Raw genomic sequence first — 18,459 nt, 5'->3', positions numbered from 1 at the left:
TTACTGCTAAGATTCTTACGCTTCGCAAAATTTCCCTAGCTTGTTCGAAGCTATTAAATCCTTTGTAGTATCTCGAGTCAAGAAGCTCTTCTCCACGATTTATTTTCTTTAGCACAGTCCTATTTATTTGCAGAACTCATTGACGTTTTGTATGCAGCGTCACATCCCATATTTATAAAAAAGAATAAAAAATCAGTAATTTATTATCCATTATTTATATAATAAACTTCCTTTTTTTGTTTTTTTTCTCTTAATCTTTTAATTCAAATCCTTGTCTTTACAATAGTAAATTTTCTATTAATTAGAAAAAGGACCACATCTTCTTGGTAAAGTCATAAGTATCTTCCACTGAAGTTCTCCATCAAGCCTGATAGTGGCAAGTCGAAATCCGTAAGCTGGGCTCTGGTGGCTTCCAAACTACCTGACGAGCCATTCATGTCGAAACAAAGATCTTCTGAGCTTTCTCCCGTATTGCTTACAAGCACTTCCCCAAAGCCTCGATTCTCATTTGCAATTTCTTCTGTACCTGGTCAAGTAATCTCGTGAATGTTACAAGGAGTAGAGCCTTTGTTTGCCACACACCATTAGGCTTACCACGAGCTGCTCCTGCAGTTTCCTCTGCACTTCGATCTGATACCACAACGCCTCTCCAAGAAGTATTTCTCTGCATGGTTTGTGACACATTAGATGACCGATATAAATTAGAGAGCATAAATCAAAGCCTGGAGTTCACGGGATTACTAAATTACAAAAACTACATCAAGTGCACAAACATTCGAATCTATACCGTTTAATAAGAATCACAGACTAACCATTACTGCTAAGATTCTTACGCTTCGCAAAATTTCTCTTGCTTGTTCGAAGCTATTAAATCCTTTGTAGTATCTCGAGTCAAGAAGCTCTTCTCCACGATTTATTTTCTTTAGCACAGTCCTATTTATTTGCAGAACTCATTGACGTTTTGTATGCAGCGTCACATCCCATATTTATAAAAAGAATAAAAAATCAGTAATTTATTATCCATTATTTATATAATAAACTTCCTTTTTATGTTTTTTTTTTTCTTAATCTTTTAATTCAAATCCTTGTCTTTACAATAGTAAATTTTTTATTAATTAGAAAAAGGACCACATCTTCTTAGTAAAGTCATAAGTATCTTCCACTGAAGTTCTCCATCAAGCCTGATAGTGGTAGGTCGAAATCCGTAAGCTGGGCTCTGGTGGCTTCCAAACTGCCTGACGAGCCATTCATGTCGAAACAAAGATCTTCTGAGCTTTCTCCCGTTTTGTTTACAAGCACTTCCCCAAAGCGTCGATTCTCATTTGCAATTTCTTCTGTACCTGGTCAAGTAATCTCGTGAATGTTACAAGGAGTAGAGCCAAAGCCCATTGTAGTGGGTCCACTCTCTCGCTTACGCGGTCGAGCCAAAGTCCATTGTAGTGGGTCCACTCTCTCGCTTACGCAGTCGAGTCGAAGCCCATCGTAGTGGGTCTAACCTCCTGCTTACGCGATCAAGCCAAAGCCCATCATAGTGGGTCCATCCTCCCGCAACGACGATCGAATCAAGGCCCGCAACGACAGACTGACACCGATACTCTCGCTACGACGGTTGAATCAAGACCTTCTATAGCGGAAGCCGTCACAACAGACCGATATCGATACTCCAGATCCTAAATAATCCTGATCGTGATGAGATCACGATAATGAGATCGGTTCACCTTTAAACACATATCCTAAATAATCCTGGCCATAGGTTTACTCGAGAGGGACATCGAGAAAACAAGACAGATTAGTGTGATGTATACCTGTCCATATGATGCATGCAGCTGATCTTATAGCTGCTCGTTTGGGGACACTAGGGATATAGTACATGTGCTCATTGGAGAATGAGTTTACTGATTGATCCACTTTCGGAATGCTGAATGGCTGATGATGCCTTATTGTTAGACAACGATTTCGTAGTCCCAGTGGGGTATCTGGTCCATAGGCTAGAGACACCAAGGATATCTTGTATTAGTGCTCCACTCTTTAATATCAGACTTATAGGTTTGGATGTCCCAAATCTAGCATAGTTAGTTATCGGGAGTGACAGTCAACCTTACGAGAGCTATTGAGTGTCGATAGAAGATCATCCGCTCTCAGTATCATGAGGAATATCTCATATGTTCTTGCTCAGAAAAATCCCTAGCCAAGGTCATTCGAATTGAGAGAGAAAGAGTTCCCCGAGAGAATCCGATTAGAGCGAGACTCGAGTAGAAACCATATGGGTTTGACAACACCATACCCGGTATACGGTCTCTGTGATATTATATAAATGAGGGACTAAAGTTACATGGTAAATGAGGACTGACATGTCTAATGGATTGGATTCCCCTATATCATCTAGGGACTACGGCATAATGGCCTAGTACGTCCACAGTCGATGAGTCGAGTGAATTATTATTAAAATAATAATTCATTGAGCCAGAATGAGTTCTGATAATTATGACTCATGGCCAGCTCGATATTGGGCCTAGAGAGTCACACACATATGGTAGGCATTGTGATGAGTAGAGGTTTGAATATGAAATATCCGCCGGGGCCCCTATCTTATTAGATATCTAATAAGCCCCTGAATTATTAAATCTCATGGAAGAGATCCAATAAGTGCTCATGAGATATTATTAGATATAGATATACTAATATAAGATGCTTGGGTAGTTGGATGGAGATCCTCCCCAATAGGGGAGGATACATTAGGGTTAAGTTTACTGCGAAACTCAATAAATTGGAGGGAATAAGTGGTTTATAGGCTAGAGCCTTTTGCTTGCCTCTCATATTCTCCTCCCCTTCTCCAAGAAAGGAGTGCGCTTGACCTCATTCACCCTCTCCTAGAGATCTGCAGGGATTCAGGAATATACGATCACCTTAGGCACCACAATTTATCTTATACGCAGTTTTAAGTTTCGCGGATTTTTGCGCACTAATCTTCACACGACGATGAATACATCTTTAGAAATTGGGGATTTTGTTTTCTGTTCTTCCGCTGCACATGTGATGTCGCCCCCAAGATTTCCCAACAAATACTCCCGCTATGACGGATTGATACCGATCCTCCCGCTCATACGATCGAGCCAACATACTCACACCCTGTTGGTCGAGTACCTGCCCAAGAAGCAGAAGAAGGGGCAAGCCCAAAAGAAGACCCAACCTTCCGGACAGTAGGGGGAGGGAAAAACATAGAGGGAAACCTCCCAAAGCAGAAGGGGGAGATAAAAAAATGAGAGAGAGTGAACTACCGTGTGAAAGGGGGAGAACAAAGAGAGAGAGGGAAGGAAAAAAGAAAGGATTCACCTAGGTCAACATTTTTAATGAGATACTCGATGAGCTCTAAATGAGATCCTTGGACAACACAGTGCAGGAGGGGTCAAACCTTTCATGTTAACAGGCCTTGACAGAGACATCAAAGGATAATAGGATCCTAATTATCTCTAGATGACCTTTCTGAGCAACAAAATGGATCACAACCGTATCACACATAGCACAAGCTCCAACGTTGGCCTTATTCTTGTAGAGAAATCTTACTACCTCTGTATGCCCACACCAGAAGCCAAATGAAGTCTCAATTTCATATTTTTCGTGTTAAGGTAGCAACATTAGATTACCAAACAAAAGATTTTGCAATAGATTCATTTGTTCCAATTTTTTACGGAATAAAAAGAAAAGGAAAAATATGCAATGCATCTTTAGAATTGATACGGAGAAGCTTGGCACTACCATGTCCCCTCTCCACCTAGGCCAGCAACGCCACCAAAACCAAACGTGGGGGCCCCACCGACTCCTCCTAGGAACAGCTCTGCGGCTCGAACCTCAGCAGCCTTGGACCCCAGCATCCACCATTTGACCAGACCCGCCATAGCGAATCCATCCTCCCACCCATGCAGTCGAGATCAAGACCCGCTACGACAAAAGCCACCTCAACGGATCCATCCTCCCGCTTATGTGGCCGAGCCAAAACCCACAGCCGATCCATCCTCCCGTTTATGCTATCGAGCCAAAGCCCATCACAGTGAGTTCAACATCCCGCTTATGCGGTCGAGTCAAAGCCCATCGCAGTGGGTCCACTCTCTAGCTTATGCAGTCAAGCCAAAGCCCATCGCAGTGGGTCTAACCTCTCGCTTACATGATCAAGCCAAAGCCCATCATAGTGGGTCCATCCTCCCGCTTTGACGATCGAATCAAGACCCACTACAATAGACTAACACCGATACTCCCGCTACGACGGTTGAATCAAGACCTACTATGACGGAAGCCGTCACAACATACAGATACCAATACACCTGCAACAACGATCGAATCAGGACCCGCTACGACGAAAGCCACCACGACGGATTGATACTGATACTGCTAGTCATAAGTGCCCTACAAGCCAATCACGTGAGTGATGGCACATGTGACTTGACACATAATCTTTTTGCCTATTATATTTTGGCATTGATCACTTTATATATATATATATATATATATATATTGTGATGTCCTTGGATCTGTTCAATGAGAATCAGATCATAATGTAATCACAATAATGAGATCAATTCACCTTTAAACACAGATCCTAAATAATCCTGGTCATATGTTTACTCGAGAGGGACATCAAGTTACCGGACATACTGGTGTGCTGTATACCCGTCCATATGATGGATGCAACTAGTCTCATAGCTGCTCTTGTGGGAACACTAGGGATATAGTATAGGTGCACATTGGAGAATGAGTTCACTGATTGATCCGCTTCCGGAATGTTGGATGGTTGATGATGTCTTATTGTCATACAGCGATTCCGTAATCCTAGTGATGTATCTGATCCTTAGACTTGAGACACCAACGATGTTTTGTATTAGTGCTCAATTCTTTGATACCAGACTTATAGGTTTGGATGTCCTAGATCTAGCAAAGTCGGTCATCGGGAGTGATAGTCAACCGTACGAGCGCTATTGAGTGTCGATAAAGGATCATCCGCTCTCAGTATCATGAGAGAAATATTACATATGTTCTTGCTCAGACAAATCCCTGGCTAGGGTCATTCAGATTGACAGAGAAAGAGTTCTCCGAGAGAATCTGATTAGAGCGAGACTCGAGTAGAAACCGTATAGATTTGACAACACCATACCCGGTATACGGTCTCTGGGATATTATATGGATGAGGGACTATAAATATACGATAATTGAGGACTGACAGGTCCAATGGATTATATTCCCCTGTATCGTTTGGGGACTGCAACGTAGTGGCATAGTACGTCCGCAGTCGATGAGTCGAGTGAGTTATTATAGAGATAATAATTCACTGAGCCAGAAGGAGTTCTAATAGGTATGACTCATTGCCAGCTCGATATTGGGCCTAAAGGGTTACACACATATGGTAAGCATTGCGATTAGTAAAGATTCGAATATGAAATATCCGCCGGAACCCCTATCTTATTGGATATCCAATAACCCTCTGAATTATTGGATCACATGAACGAGATCCAATATTAGCCCATGAGAGATTATTGGATAGAGATCTACTAATATAAGATGCTTGGGTAGTTAGATGGAGATCCAATACCCAATAGGGGAGGATCCATTAGGGTTAAGTTTACTACGGAACTCTATAAATTGGAGGGAATCAATGGTTCATAGGCTAGAACCTTTTGCTTGCCTCTCTTATTCTCCTCCCCCTCTACCAGAGAGGAGTGCGCTAGACCTCATTCACCCTCTCCTAGAAATCTGCAAGGATTCAGGGATATACGATCTCCCTAGGTATCACAATTTATCTTATACGCGGTTTTAAGTTTCGCGGATTTTTGCGTACTAATCTTCGCACGACGACGAATACATCTTTAGGAATTGGGGATTTTGTTTTCTGTTCTTCCGCTACGCATGTGATGTCGCCCCCCAAGATTTCCCAACAAATACTCCCGCTATGACGGATTGATACTGATCCTCCCGCTCATACGATCGAGCCAACACACTCACACCCTGTTGGTCGAGTACCTGCCCAAGAAGCAGAAGAAGGGACAAGCCCAAAAGAAGACCCAACCTTCCGGACAGTAGGGGGAGGGAAAAACAGAGAGGGAAACCTCCCAAAGCAGAAGGGGGAGATCAAAAAATGAGAGAGAGTGAACTACCGTGCCAAAGGGGGAGAACAAAGAGAGAGAGGGAAGGAAAAAAGAAAGGATTCACTTAGGTCAACATTCGTCACTCCTACATTTGCCCCTACAAAAGAGTGTCATCCGCCTCGATGGATCTCGCACCAACCATCACAGCCTTAATAAGGATCTCACAGCAAAAACAACACTCACGCAAGCATGTAGTAGTATAAGTAAAATGACAAAATTCAAGGCCCCTTTGTAGTGTCCCGAAGCACACCTTCCAAGGGGGGCAAACGATACAAAAAAGTTTGGCATTGCCAGCTCACCTCGCCACCTAGGCCAACAACGCCACCAAAGCCAAATGTAGGAAACAACCAACTCCACCCAACCGCCGGTAGGGATCTGCCCTACTGTCCTAGCTTCCCAAAGTGGGCACACAAGACCCACTCCTTACCGATACCGCAACTAAAGAAACCATGCCCCGTATTAATGGTTGGCAGCATGCCCGAGCTTCCCAACCGCCTCCTAGCTGACATCTCAACAGAAGCCATGCCTCTGCATTAATGACTGGCAGCATGCCCCATGCTTCCCTAGTCGCCTACTGGCTGACATCTCAGCAGAAGCCAAGCCTCCGTATTAATGATTGACAGAATGGCCCGATTTCACCAGCCTTCCCCTTCGGATGACCGATGGAGGGCTCACTCCCTGCCTAACCTAAAGTGGCAGGGGAGTCAGCCCAAAGGCGTCCCAATGGTCCGCACCAACAAGCCATCCTTATTAATGCCTCCACCATACATAGTAAGGGAGGCCTTGGCTAGCACACGTCTAGACCACTCAATGAGTAGGTATAAAAGCCAAGACCTATACCTAGACAAAAGGAGGCAGGCAAAAACCGCCTATTCTCTCATTTACACTACTCTCACTATTGTCTTCCTCCCTATCCATCTTTCACTAACTTAAGCATCGGAGGGGTCGACCTGAGACACCCTCGGCACAAGCCTATTGTGCAAGGTCGTCAGCGTAGCTAGGAGGCGCGACTAGAAGGCAAGCCAGCAGAAGGGACCTACACTTTGGACATATAACTAATCGGGCCAACTCACTAGTCAACTGTCTCTGTGTGTTAACAAGAAATATCCAAAAAGTTGAGTTTGTACCCTATGACTTGCAACTTTCTAAGATGACAACAGGTTTAGTAAGAAAAACTATGATGTATCCCTTTTTCGACCATATGGAGGTTCAAGATATTGAATAATTTTTATTAATTTACTTACCCGATATCGAGATCTTGAAAAGTAAAGCACTTGTTGGATGTTTAAAATTTTTAATACCCAAAAACTCATAACATAAATTGACAGAAAAGAGATGTTTAAATTGTCAACAGCAACAATTTCTCAGCTTCGTAATGAACATTTCCAATATTAAATCTAAGTATCGAAGCAACACAATTCCACCCACAAGTTATGTGGAAGTTCTTATACCGAAGAGTGTCAGTGTGGATGAATCCGAATGTATCATTTCTGCAAATCATTGCCACAGTCATCCTCCATCGATAGATAGTTTCATCATCTATATCCTTTTCTTCATTCTCTTTTCAAAGGAATCGAGTTGATATTTAAGACCTAAGACTCAGAAGGGCCAGCTAGTCACAAATAATGCACCAAATCAGACAGCAATGCGAATCCTAGCAAAGGAATTTAAATGAACCAGCCAAGTAGGTTAAAGCTCAAAAACCCTAAGGGAACCTTAAACCTCAGTGCCAAACTCTCGGCGGCGCAATAAGCTGCTCGCTCGACAGATTCTGAACCAAGCGAAGAGCCCACCACATGATAACGACAACAAAAGCGAAGATTGAGGAAAGGAGAACAAGGGAGAAAGGATACGGTGTCCGGGAATGGCGATCTCGAGTATTGACGGCGAGGGGATTAGCGTTGCAGATGGACTCGACCGTGGTGAGGTCCCCGTTCCTCGCGGCGGCGTGGAGATCGGAAGATTCGCTGCCCCCCTTCGGTAATCGGTTCTTCCTCCTCGATGCCGCTCCGGGGTCTCCCATCTCCGCGGGGTGTGCCGTCGTGGAGCTTCAAGCGACGAAGGCAGCGGTAGTACATACTTGATAGAAGGCCGAGACCGTAGCAGGATGGGCCGAGTTAAGGCCCACAAATGTGGAGACGTACTTCGAACGAAGATACCTTGGATCGTTAGAATCGGACTAGGATTCCGAGAGACATCGGATCGAGCTGGGGCTTAACGCCCGCATCTTTCCTTCTTGGATTAGGATTATAGCTCGATTCGGATAGGAATCCGAATCGAACTGGGGTTCGGACAGTCTGCCTGTTATATAAGGACGTGACCTTTGGACTTGTCACGCATCACTCCTCTCCGACACTCTTCTTCGCTCCACACTGTTGTCTCGTCGCGTGGAAAGATGTCTTCGCAACGAGGAGGAGGAGGAGGAGGGCGGCAACATTTGGTGGTGCGCTCGGTTTGGGCGTGGAACTTGGAGTACGAGTTCTCCATCATTGCTTCCCTCGTGGATCGCTTCTCTTACGTCGCCTTCGACACGGAGTTTCCCGGCTTCCTCTACAGAACTCGGAGGCCACACCGTCTTCTCCCGCCCAGCCTGCGCTACGCCTTCCTCAAGGCCAACGTCGACAAGATGGAGCTCGTCCAACTCGGCCTCACCCTCTTCGACGCCTTCGGCGACCTCCCCGACATCGGCACCGGCGGCAGGGTCGGGTTCGTGTGGGAGTTCAACTTCCGGGAATTCGATGTCCGATGCGACCCCCACGCGCCGGACTCCGTCGACCTGCTCCGCTCCAGTGGCATCGACTTCGACCGGCTCCCCCTCTACGGCATTGACTCCGGCCAGTTCGCCGCCCACCTCCATCGTTCCACCCTCGTCGCTCATTGCCGTTTCTGCCGCCCGCACTCTACTCGATGGATCGCCTTTCACAGCTGCTACGACTTCGCCTATCTCATCAAGGTGCTGGGGTTCGGCCGGCCTCTGCCCAACACCCTGGACGAGTTCCTCGGCCTGGTGAACTTGCTCTTCGGAGAGACTGTGGATCTCAAGCACATGATGCGCGGCTGCAAGGGTCTCTCCGGCGGGCTGGAGAAAGTGGCGAGTACCCTCGGGGTGCCACGCCAAGCTGGGAAGTCGCATCAAGCTGGATCAGATAGCTTGGTGACCTGCCAAGTCTATCTGAAGATGAAGCAGACGTTCTTCGACGACCAAGACGCCAAGGTGGCCTGCCATCGCGGCATCATCTACGGCCTACAAGCCTGCTGAATTCCTCCTTCGTTCTTGGAGTTCGTCAACGCAGCGCAGTGAAGGTGGTCGATTCTCAAAGCAAGTCAACTCAAATATGATCTTTCTCGTTTTCTTTGTGCACAAATGTCGAATGTTTCAACGTAAATAATATACAAATCAAGTCGTCTGTCAAATTCGGATGTGAAAATTGATTGCTGCTTGTGATGTATGGTAAGAATCCGAAGATTGTTGGATGTGCACCACATCGATCTGTGCTCTGTTATTTTCTGGCTCACAGTTCTTGGATAAACTGATAGCTTTCAAATTGGGCAAACAACATGATATGTTGATGGCCGAAGAGAGGAAGTTCCCGTACAGGGGGAGTTGTTTCGTCCACAATCAAATCATTCAGCAAAACAGCAAACCGCAGTATAAAGATTTTCACTGTAGGAAACATAGACTCGATATCAACTCGATGCGCACAATGACAACATCGGATGTGTCTGCAAGTGCAGATCGACAGTAAAAGCTGGTTTACAACCCCTGCGTTTGGATTCTGAGATCCAAGTCGTTTCCTCTGGATCCACCAACCATCTCACCGCTGCTTCCTTTCACATTCAAATCCAGCAGAAGAAGAGAACTGTCCTCGGCCTCATCTCTACCTTCCTGATAAAGTTGAAACCCTGAATTGTTCCTCTTCTTGATGTTCTCCTGTGGCCACACTTCTCTCAGCTCCGAGTGCTTCTCTTCGCAAACCCGACCGACGTTCTCCATCAAGCCTGATAGTGGCAGGTCGAAATCCGTAAGCTGGGCTCTGGTGGCTTCCAAACTGCCTGACGAGCGATTATTGTCGAAACAAAGACTCTTCTGAGCTTTCTCCAGTATTGCTTGCAAGTACTTCCCCTGAGCCTCGATTCTGGTTTGCAATTTCTTCTGTACCTGGTCAAGTAATATCGTGAATGTTACAGGGAGAAGAGCCTTTGTTTGCCACACCCCATTAGGCTTACCTCCAGCTGCTCCTGCAGTTTCCTCTGCACTTCGATCTGATAGCATAACGCCTCTCCAAGAGGCATTTCTCTGCATGGTTTGTGAAACATCAGATGACGGATATAAATTGGAGAGCATAAATCAAAGCCTGGAGTTCACGGGTTTGCTAAATTACAAAAATTACATCAACTGCACAAACATTTGAATCCATGTTGTTGTAATAAGCATCACAGACTAAGCATTACTGCTAAGATTCATACGCTTGGCAAAACTTCCATGATTTGTTCGAAGCTATTAAATTCTTTGTAGTATCTCGAGTGGAGAAGCTATTCTCCACGATTTCTTTTCTTTAACACAGTCCTATTTTTTTGCAGAACTCATTGATGCTTTGTATGCAGCCTATGATCTTTGTTAATGCTTTGCAATTTCTTGTATAAAGCTTGCATTTTATATGCAATGATATGTAAAAGCAGAGTTTGGTGCCATACACATACCTGGCACCGTCTGTTCTTGAAACGTCACTGCTGGTGGTAGAGGAACAATTAATCTTGCTTGAATTGCTTCCTGTATGAGGAATAAAAAGTAGGCAAGAATGCTCAATTCTACAGAATTTATGTACTCTCTCAATTTATGGTGGCCTGTCTTGACCTACCTTTTTTCTTTGCTTCCTGGTCTGTCTCCCTTCTAGTTTGCTTTCCAAGTCTGTACTTCTGCAGACAGATAAAGCAAGATTAGAACAGTAACAATAGACTATAGAAGGAGGGATGAAGAGATGTGACCTGAAGATGACTCTTGAGATGGTACAACGTCAACCCCTTCATGCCCATCAAGCTTAGCACTGATTTTGGAGTCGCTTCTGCCAAATTGATCACATAATTTTAATTAACGATCATAATTCGATCGTAATTTACTCAGATCTACAATTCAGAAATACGAAGCTTCAGCGAGGTGGGATGAAGGCATGTACGGCGCCACCATGCTTCTCAGACTCTGCTCTCACGCTGCCCCAATTCCTCCTTATATACAGATTGCCAGTGGCAGCTAATAGGATTACATTGCTGCTGTGATGCGTGGAAGCAGAATTATGTGGAAATGATGGAAGCTGTACATATATGCACACTCACTGTCGGGTCCGCCGAGCTTGGTGACAGCGTCCACGAACCGGTCATGGAGGTCGGGCGTCCACCTTAGCCGAGGCTTCGGGTCTCTCGACAGCATAACTCCAGCTCCTTCCCCTCCGGGAGCCTCGAACAGCGATGCTGCCAGTGGTGGACGGCGTTGGTAAATGTTCTCCATCTCACATGCCAACCAAAACTTTTGCTCCTTCGCTGCTGCGTTCGTTAGCTTTAAGCACAGACTGCTTTGTCAAAAGCCATGGATTCCGATTCCGGGTCTCATTCTTTTGCCAATCTCCTTTTTCTCGATGACGGAACGAAGAAGAGCGGCAGAAAGCAAGGCCGAAACTCGAGATTTAGATCAGATCAACATGCATAGTACACACACAAACCCAATTGAAAGTGGAGAGGATAAGGACTGTTGACTTGACATCAATAAACAAGCAAATACTAGCGGAAAAGGAGGCGATGTGGGAGGATGAGACCGACGGATTCCCGGCGACGAATCAGTGAAAACGTGAGAGCGAGGGAATGGTAGTAGGAGGAGAGACAGCAGCAACCACTCGAGATCGTAACGCTCGGCAGTCCAATCGCAGGTCTCCTCGTGTCAGACGAGGAAGCAACTGCGTCTACGTTGTACCTCGGAACACGATTAGGATCGGTTCGGTCGGAAACAAGGGAGGGTGACGCGGGAATATTCCCCACGTCAGAGGTGCAGACCGACGGGTCTCCGTTCTGTGCACGTTTTTCCTATTCTGTTGTGGTAAACAACTTGGAGCCGTGGCCTCGGGACTGATGCGACTCGATTCGGGTCCAAATGGCGGGATCTTCCCGGTGCGGCCCTCGGGTTCGTCGAGGTAGTCGGTTACGGTGGTCCGATCGGGACGGGGTCAAACGTCTCCGCTGGAGGGGGCTCCTCAGCTGGGCACGCGCCCCGTCTGCAGTCCTGCACATAAGTAGGGTCGGGAGCCTCGACCCGACCCCTCCGACGATCAAGTCAGTAAATGGTGGAGGGGGTAGAAAGAAGAAAAGTTTGAGGTGTATCCCTGGTGTGTTCTTTTCTCCGTCACCCCCTGCTCGTTCAGAGTGCGAGGGTATTTATAGGGATGCTTACTGTTTCCTGAGGTGCCCGCTTGCAGGGGGCAGGCTGGTTGCGTCTGACATTGGTTTGTCATGGCGTGAAGAGTCGAGCCTGAGTGGGCGTTAATGCGGCTCGGGCTGTATTCCGATCCGTTTGACCGGGTGCTGTCGCGTCGATCGAGGCGTGAGGCGTTGTTTGACGTCAGCCGGGTCTTATCATAATTACTATCCTCATCATATTCCCCCCCAGAAAGAAGCTATGCGTCGGACGTTGTAATGGGAGTCCGAGGCATGGCTTCAGCTTTCAAACGGGCTAGCCGCGCAGGCGCGATCTCGGGGGGTGTGTAGCCAAGGAGCACGACGCAGGCGGGCTAGCCGCGCAGGTGTGTCTCGGGGGCATGAAGCCGAGGAGCACGACGCAGGCGGGTTGGCCGCGCAGGTGTATCCCGGGGGGCATGGAGCCGGGGGCATGATCCGAGGAGCACGATGCAGGCGGGCTAGCCGCGCAGGTGTGTCTCGGGGGCATGAAGCCGAGGAGCACGACGCAGGCGGGCTGGCCGCGCAGGTGTGTCCCGGGGGGCATGGAGCCGGAGGCATGATCCGAGGAGCACAACGCAGGTGGGCTGGCCGCACAGGTGTGTCTCGGGGGCATGAAGCCGAGGAGCACGACGCAGGCGGGCTGGCCGTGCAGGTGTGTCTCGGGGGCATGATTCGAGGAGCACGACGCAGGCGGGTAGGCCGCGCAGGTGTGGTCTCGGGCATCATGCAGCCGAGTAGCACGACGCAGGCGGGCAGGCCGCGTAGGTGTGGTCTCGGGCAACATGTGGCCGAGTAGCACGACACAGGCGGACAGGTCGCGCAGGTGTGGTCTCGGGCAACATGCGGTCGAGTAGCACAACGCAGGTGGGCAGGCCGCGCAGGTGTGGTCTAGGGCCGAGGGGCATGACTTAGGCGGGCAGGCCGCGTTGAGGTGGCCTCGGTTGGTCTGTGGCCGAAAGATGCAGCTCAGGTGGGCAGCCTGCCCTGAGATGGACTCGGCAGTCTATGGCCGAGGGGGTGCGGCTCAGGCGGGAAGGCCACACTGAGGTGGGCTCGGCAGTCTGTGGCCGAGCCGTGTCGACTCAGAAGATTTCAAGCCGGGGCTAACCACGAGCCGAGAAGGGGTCAGGTAGATACTGAACATTGGCTCGAAAGAGGCTGAGGCAGGGCTTGGATTTCTTTTCATGAGGACTACATTGGGTAGCCACCGCGGGTGCTTAACCTCTGTTATGGAGGCCTCCGCGGCGATGTACCGGTTAGCGCGTTGGAGCATCTCTGGCAACGTGGTGGGAGGTTGCTCCGCGAGGGACTAAAGGAATCTAGAAGGTTGTTGGCCTATCATAAACGCCTGCACTAACAGAGAGGGGTGAGTGTCCGGCAGGCCCCGGATTTGCGTGGCAAAACGATCTACAAAATGAGAGAGGGGCTCGTCCTCTCTTTGTTTGAGTCTGAGGAGCAGTGCCGCGGAAGGCTTCGGCCGTGCATAGGCCACGAAATGGAGCTCGAAGTCCTTGACGAGCTGGTCAAAGGAAGCGATCATTTCGGTCTTTAAGGTGTCGTACCACGTGTGGGCCGGCCCTCTCAGAGTGGTAGGGAGCGCTCTGCACATCAAGGCATCAAAGGTTCCGCATAGCGCCATTTGGGCACGAAAAGTAGCTACATGGTCCGCCGGGTCGGTGGAGCCATCGTAAGCGTCCAGAGAGGGGAGTTGGAAGTCCGGGGGGACTGTCTGATCCCATATCTCAAGCGTGAAGGGAGACCCTTGGTGTGCGTCCTCCTCGAGCTCTCCCTTAGACCTGCGAACCTCTTTCTGCACCTCGTCGAGTCGCTGACTAACGAAGCGCAACTGGGCCCGCAGGGAGTCCACAGAGAGTGCCTCGGGTTCCGGGCGACTGCTCGGGTTTGCCATCACTGGATCCCCAAGTGGGGTCGGTCGGACCCGAGGTGAAGTGGGGAACTCCGGAAGTGTCGTGTGGGCCCGAACGGGCGGTTCGTATTATCGCAGTGGTTGGACTGCGGGTGGGTGCGCTAGTTGAGGAATGAGCGGGATGATGGTTTGCACCACATCCATCAGAGCTCGGACTTGACGGGCGAGGTCCTGGAAGGCCTCGGGTGACACGGGCATCGAGTCGGCGAGGGCGCCGTCGGGCGGCGACAAACCCGGGTCGTTGAATATTTGCCAGTATCGTTTGAAGGTCGTGGTGGTGTGTTCGTCACGATGGCCTCCGTGCAGGGGATGTTCCCCTAGGGCTTCAGTCGGGTGCGACCTGTCAGCCATGGGCTCGTCTGAGCCGCTCGGGTGATCACCCGACATTCCGGGCCCTCCTTCTAGCGCCAAAATGTTGTGGTAAACAACTTGGAGCCGTGGCCTCGGGGCCGACACGGCTCGATTCGGGTCCGGATGGTGGGATCTTCCCGGTGCGGCCCTCGGGTTCGCCGAGGTAGTCGGTTACGGCGGTCCGATCGGGACGGGGTCAACCGTCTCCGCTGGAGAGGGCTCCTTAGTTGGGCATGCACCCCGTTTGCAGTCCTGCACACAAGTCGAGTCGGGAGGCTCGACCCGACCCCTCCGACGATCAAGTCAGTAGATGGTGGAGAGGCTAGAAAGAAGAAGAGTTTGAGGTGTCTCCCTGGTGTGTTATTTTCTCCGTCCCCCCATGCTCGATCAGAGTGCGAGGGCATTTATAGGGAGGCTTACTGTTTCTTGAGGTGCCCGCTTGCAAGGGGCAGGCTGGTTGCGTCTGACATTGGTTTGGCGTAGCGTGAAGAGCCGAGCCTAAGTGAGCGTTAATGCGTCTCGGGCTGTGTTTCGGTCCGTTTGATCGGGTGTTATCACGTCGATCGAGGCGTGAGACGACATCAGCCGGATCTTATCATAATTACTATCCTCGTCACCTCTCTCTCTCCCGTCAATCAATGCGGACCATATAGAACTCGTCTGCTGATTTTTTTCTTGGATCACGGGAGCCATAGAACTCGAATAAGAAGTCTTGGATTAGCATGTGGACGGCGAACATGTGTGGGGTTGCTGTGCATGATATGGTATGGTATCGTATGGTATGGTATGATGTTATCGTCTAAATCCGAGGAGACTAAGATGGATGTTCTCGCTGTCCCATTCATTTGCATCAGAATTGCAGACCGCTGCTGCTGATCCATGAGAGACGACAGATCGCACAGTCCATTGTCTCAACATCACCAACACTTGGAATCGAGAGGCGGTGGCGCAGGTTAACTTACGGAGACCAAGAAAAGCTGAGACCATTGGTTCGGTCTAAGATTCCCGGACAGATCAGCTGTGGGAAAGAGGAGGGTTTAATAATCGGCAGGGTAGGGAAAGCCGGACACAGGGAATTTGGGTGGCGGAGAATAAGAATCTACGCCGTCCTCCACACTTGTACTGTCGGATGAGATGGGGTCCACGCCGCACACACCGGAATCTGATGCCGGTTGCACCCGCACGGGGAATCTTGCACCACCCTCTCTCTCTCTCTCTCTCTCTCTCTCTCTCTGTGTGGAGGAGGGACGCAGCCAACCACGTGCACCGCGGCCCACATCGTCACTTGATTAACCGCCTTCATGTTAAAGCTTCAACGCATCAATTCATCCAAATTTAATGCGTTAAATTTTTAGTTTATGTTAAATTTTATCATGGAAAATATTAATAATATATGGATCAATACGATCTGATTCGAATCTAAATGTTTCAGAAATCTTTATATTTGGTCGATAGGATCTCGGCTATTCGACTTATACCGACATGTATAATTTTCTAACATGATTCTTCTAATACTAAAGTTAGTAAAAAAATAAAATAAAAATTTAAAATGAATGAGAATTGATCTTGATTTGAAATACCTTTTATGATTGGTCTAATTAGAGAAAATATTTCATGAATAAAATATTTTAAAATTTTATATTAAATTGAGACTCGACTACATGTCAAATCTTGATTGGATGAATATTTCTCTTTTCAAATCCATACTTTCTTTTTATTGGATAAATTAAACCTCATTTATAATAAAAACATAAATAATTTTAAATATAAAAATTAAAAAATGATAATTTTAACTCAGCATCATGTTGCTTAGTGGTTTCAGATACTAGTCATTCATTGGTCATTTAATCTCATATTTGTTGAGGAGTCTGAGAACCAACAACTCATAAGTCTGTCAGATCTTTCTTACATTTAGAGATGCCTTTTCAAGTTTATATATTCTGAAAAGATAAAATCACCTAAAGCGAATAATTTCTAGCGAACCAAAGGATTCTTTATCAAATTGGTTCTTGTTGATTGTTCCAAAATCCAGATTAGCAAATACTATTGATGATGATAAATCCTTGGAATAATTAGCAAGATACATAGTGACAAGTTCTTAGAGATAATTAGTTGCAATTAAGCCTCATAAAAGGAATAGCTTGAGATGTTTACCTAATAATTTTCAGTAGAAACTTGGTGTGGGGGTAAGAACAAAAAAGTGAAGCAGATACAAAATCCTAAGTGAAGTAGATGTTTGTCGGTGTTTTAATGAATCTAATCGTCCATGGGTTAGGATCATCTTTGCCAAATATGACACTATATATCTTTGGAACATGAAAACTCTTTCCTCTACATCTTAGACCTGAGACAGTTGTTGAGAAAAAAGATCTCCAAAGCATTTCAAGGGCTAATGAGTACCAATGTCCATGAGATAGATAGATGGCCCATCTTTTTGAATATGTATGAAGGGATAAGGAACAATAGGGGGGTTGATTAATGAACAACGTACCAAACAACATACTTTGAGATAGATAGATAGATAGATGGCCCATATTTAAGTTTGTTTTGGAGTGCCTCACTCAACATCATGTGGAAGATAACATTGTTGACCAAGAGATAACACAAGCATTCATCGGGGCATGATCTCGATTAGAGGAAAACCTAGCAACAATCTTCCCTTCCAAGGAAGTCTAATCATAAAGGAGCTCTCGCCATCGATCGAATTTGTATAGGGCGATCACTCTCGGAGATACGATTGCCCAATGGAGATTAAGGGGTCTACCGGGAGGAGATAAGGGCTAATTCTATACTTTCTTTATAATTAATTATCTTTAGCATCAAGTTTCTATATTTTCAAAAGTTATATTAGGATTCCTATACTTATAAAAGTAAAATATTTAATCTTATTTTTTTTAGGTCGTCGATTTTACTAACGAAAATATCGCACACGATGGTAAATCTTATAGTATTTCTATCAATAAAGTTGATGACGTGAGAAGCAATAAGATTAAATGCTTTACTTTCATAAGTATAAAGATTTCAATGTAACTTTTAAAAGTATAGAGATCAAGATACTAAAGGTAGCTAATTATAAAAAAAAAATCTATAATTAACTCAGGTGATAATGACAAAGGTAAAACACATGTCAAAAGTTGAGTTATGTCATCAAAGCATAACTTTATTATGATATTTTCATAATAAAGTTGATGATTAAATATTTTACTTTTATAAGTATAAAGATTGTAATATAATTTTTAAAAATATAAAAATCAAATAATTAAAGATAACTAATTATAAAAAAATCTATAATTAAATAGTGACAAAGAACACACGTCAAAAGTTAGATGAAAAAGTTATGTCAAAGTCATAATTTGATGACATTCTTCCAACATTCAAAGTCATTTAGGAAAAAAAAAAACGATAATAGTGTTAAAGTTCAACCTAGTTTCCAATAGCTTAAAATATGAAGTATCTATGTTATCAATATTTGTCCGACTAATTACATATTACCCTTTACGTTGTTAGTATCATAATCTTTATATTTAAAAATTTTATATTGAAACCTCTATAATTTTTAAAATAAAATAAATAATTTTATTTATCCTAATATCATCAATTACATCA

The 18,459-nt window shown here is 46.3% G+C and overlaps 1 protein-coding gene and 1 long non-coding RNA gene across 3 annotated transcripts; both read right to left on the bottom strand.

Moving 5' to 3' along the window:
* Positions 1 to 210: 210 nt before the first annotated feature.
* On the bottom strand, positions 211 to 9,452 carry LOC135596996 (uncharacterized). The gene is made up of 2 exons (XR_010481079.1): positions 595 to 9,452; positions 211 to 526 (listed from the first exon to the last, which is right to left on the bottom strand). It is a non-coding gene; the product is annotated as an uncharacterized LOC135596996 (long non-coding RNA).
* A 309-nt stretch (positions 9,453 to 9,761) lies between these two features.
* On the bottom strand, positions 9,762 to 12,044 carry LOC135596995 (myb family transcription factor PHL11-like). 2 transcript variants are annotated; one of them, XM_065089354.1, is made up of 6 exons: positions 11,466 to 12,044; positions 11,121 to 11,197; positions 10,994 to 11,051; positions 10,836 to 10,905; positions 10,362 to 10,431; positions 9,762 to 10,287 (listed from the first exon to the last, which is right to left on the bottom strand). In XM_065089354.1, the coding sequence occupies exons 1-6, from the start codon at positions 11,635 to 11,637 to the stop codon at positions 9,889 to 9,891; spliced, it is 846 nt and encodes a 281-aa protein (XP_064945426.1). In that variant the 5' UTR covers positions 11,638 to 12,044; the 3' UTR covers positions 9,762 to 9,888. The 2 variants fall into 2 exon arrangements, with proteins under 2 accessions (XP_064945426.1, XP_064945425.1); XM_065089353.1 differs by having other exon boundaries at positions 9,762 to 10,293; positions 11,466 to 12,038.
* Between the last annotated feature and the right edge of the window lie 6,415 nt (positions 12,045 to 18,459).

The sequence above is a fragment of the Musa acuminata genome, chromosome BXJ1-11, assembly GCF_036884655.1.
Source record: "Musa acuminata AAA Group cultivar baxijiao chromosome BXJ1-11, Cavendish_Baxijiao_AAA, whole genome shotgun sequence".
In the NCBI taxonomy this organism is placed as follows: Eukaryota; Viridiplantae; Streptophyta; class Magnoliopsida; order Zingiberales; family Musaceae; genus Musa; species Musa acuminata.
The sequence above is the reverse complement of the archived record's forward strand: the minus strand, read 5'-3'. Positions and strand labels throughout refer to the sequence as shown.

Bases quoted from the DNA above. Each gene is read 5' to 3' on its own strand.
- LOC135596995 (XM_065089353.1), bottom strand. From the start codon at position 11,637: ATGGAGAACATTTACCAACGCCGTCCACCACTGGCAGCATCGCTGTTC. The intron at 11,052-11,120 runs GTCACATCTCTT...ATCTGTCTGCAG, and splicing joins ATCTCAAGAGTCATCTTCAG to AAGTACAGACTTGGAAAGCA. The intron at 10,432-10,835 runs GTATGTGTATGG...CAAACCATGCAG, and splicing joins TCAAGAACAGACGGTGCCAG to AGAAATGCCTCTTGGAGAGG.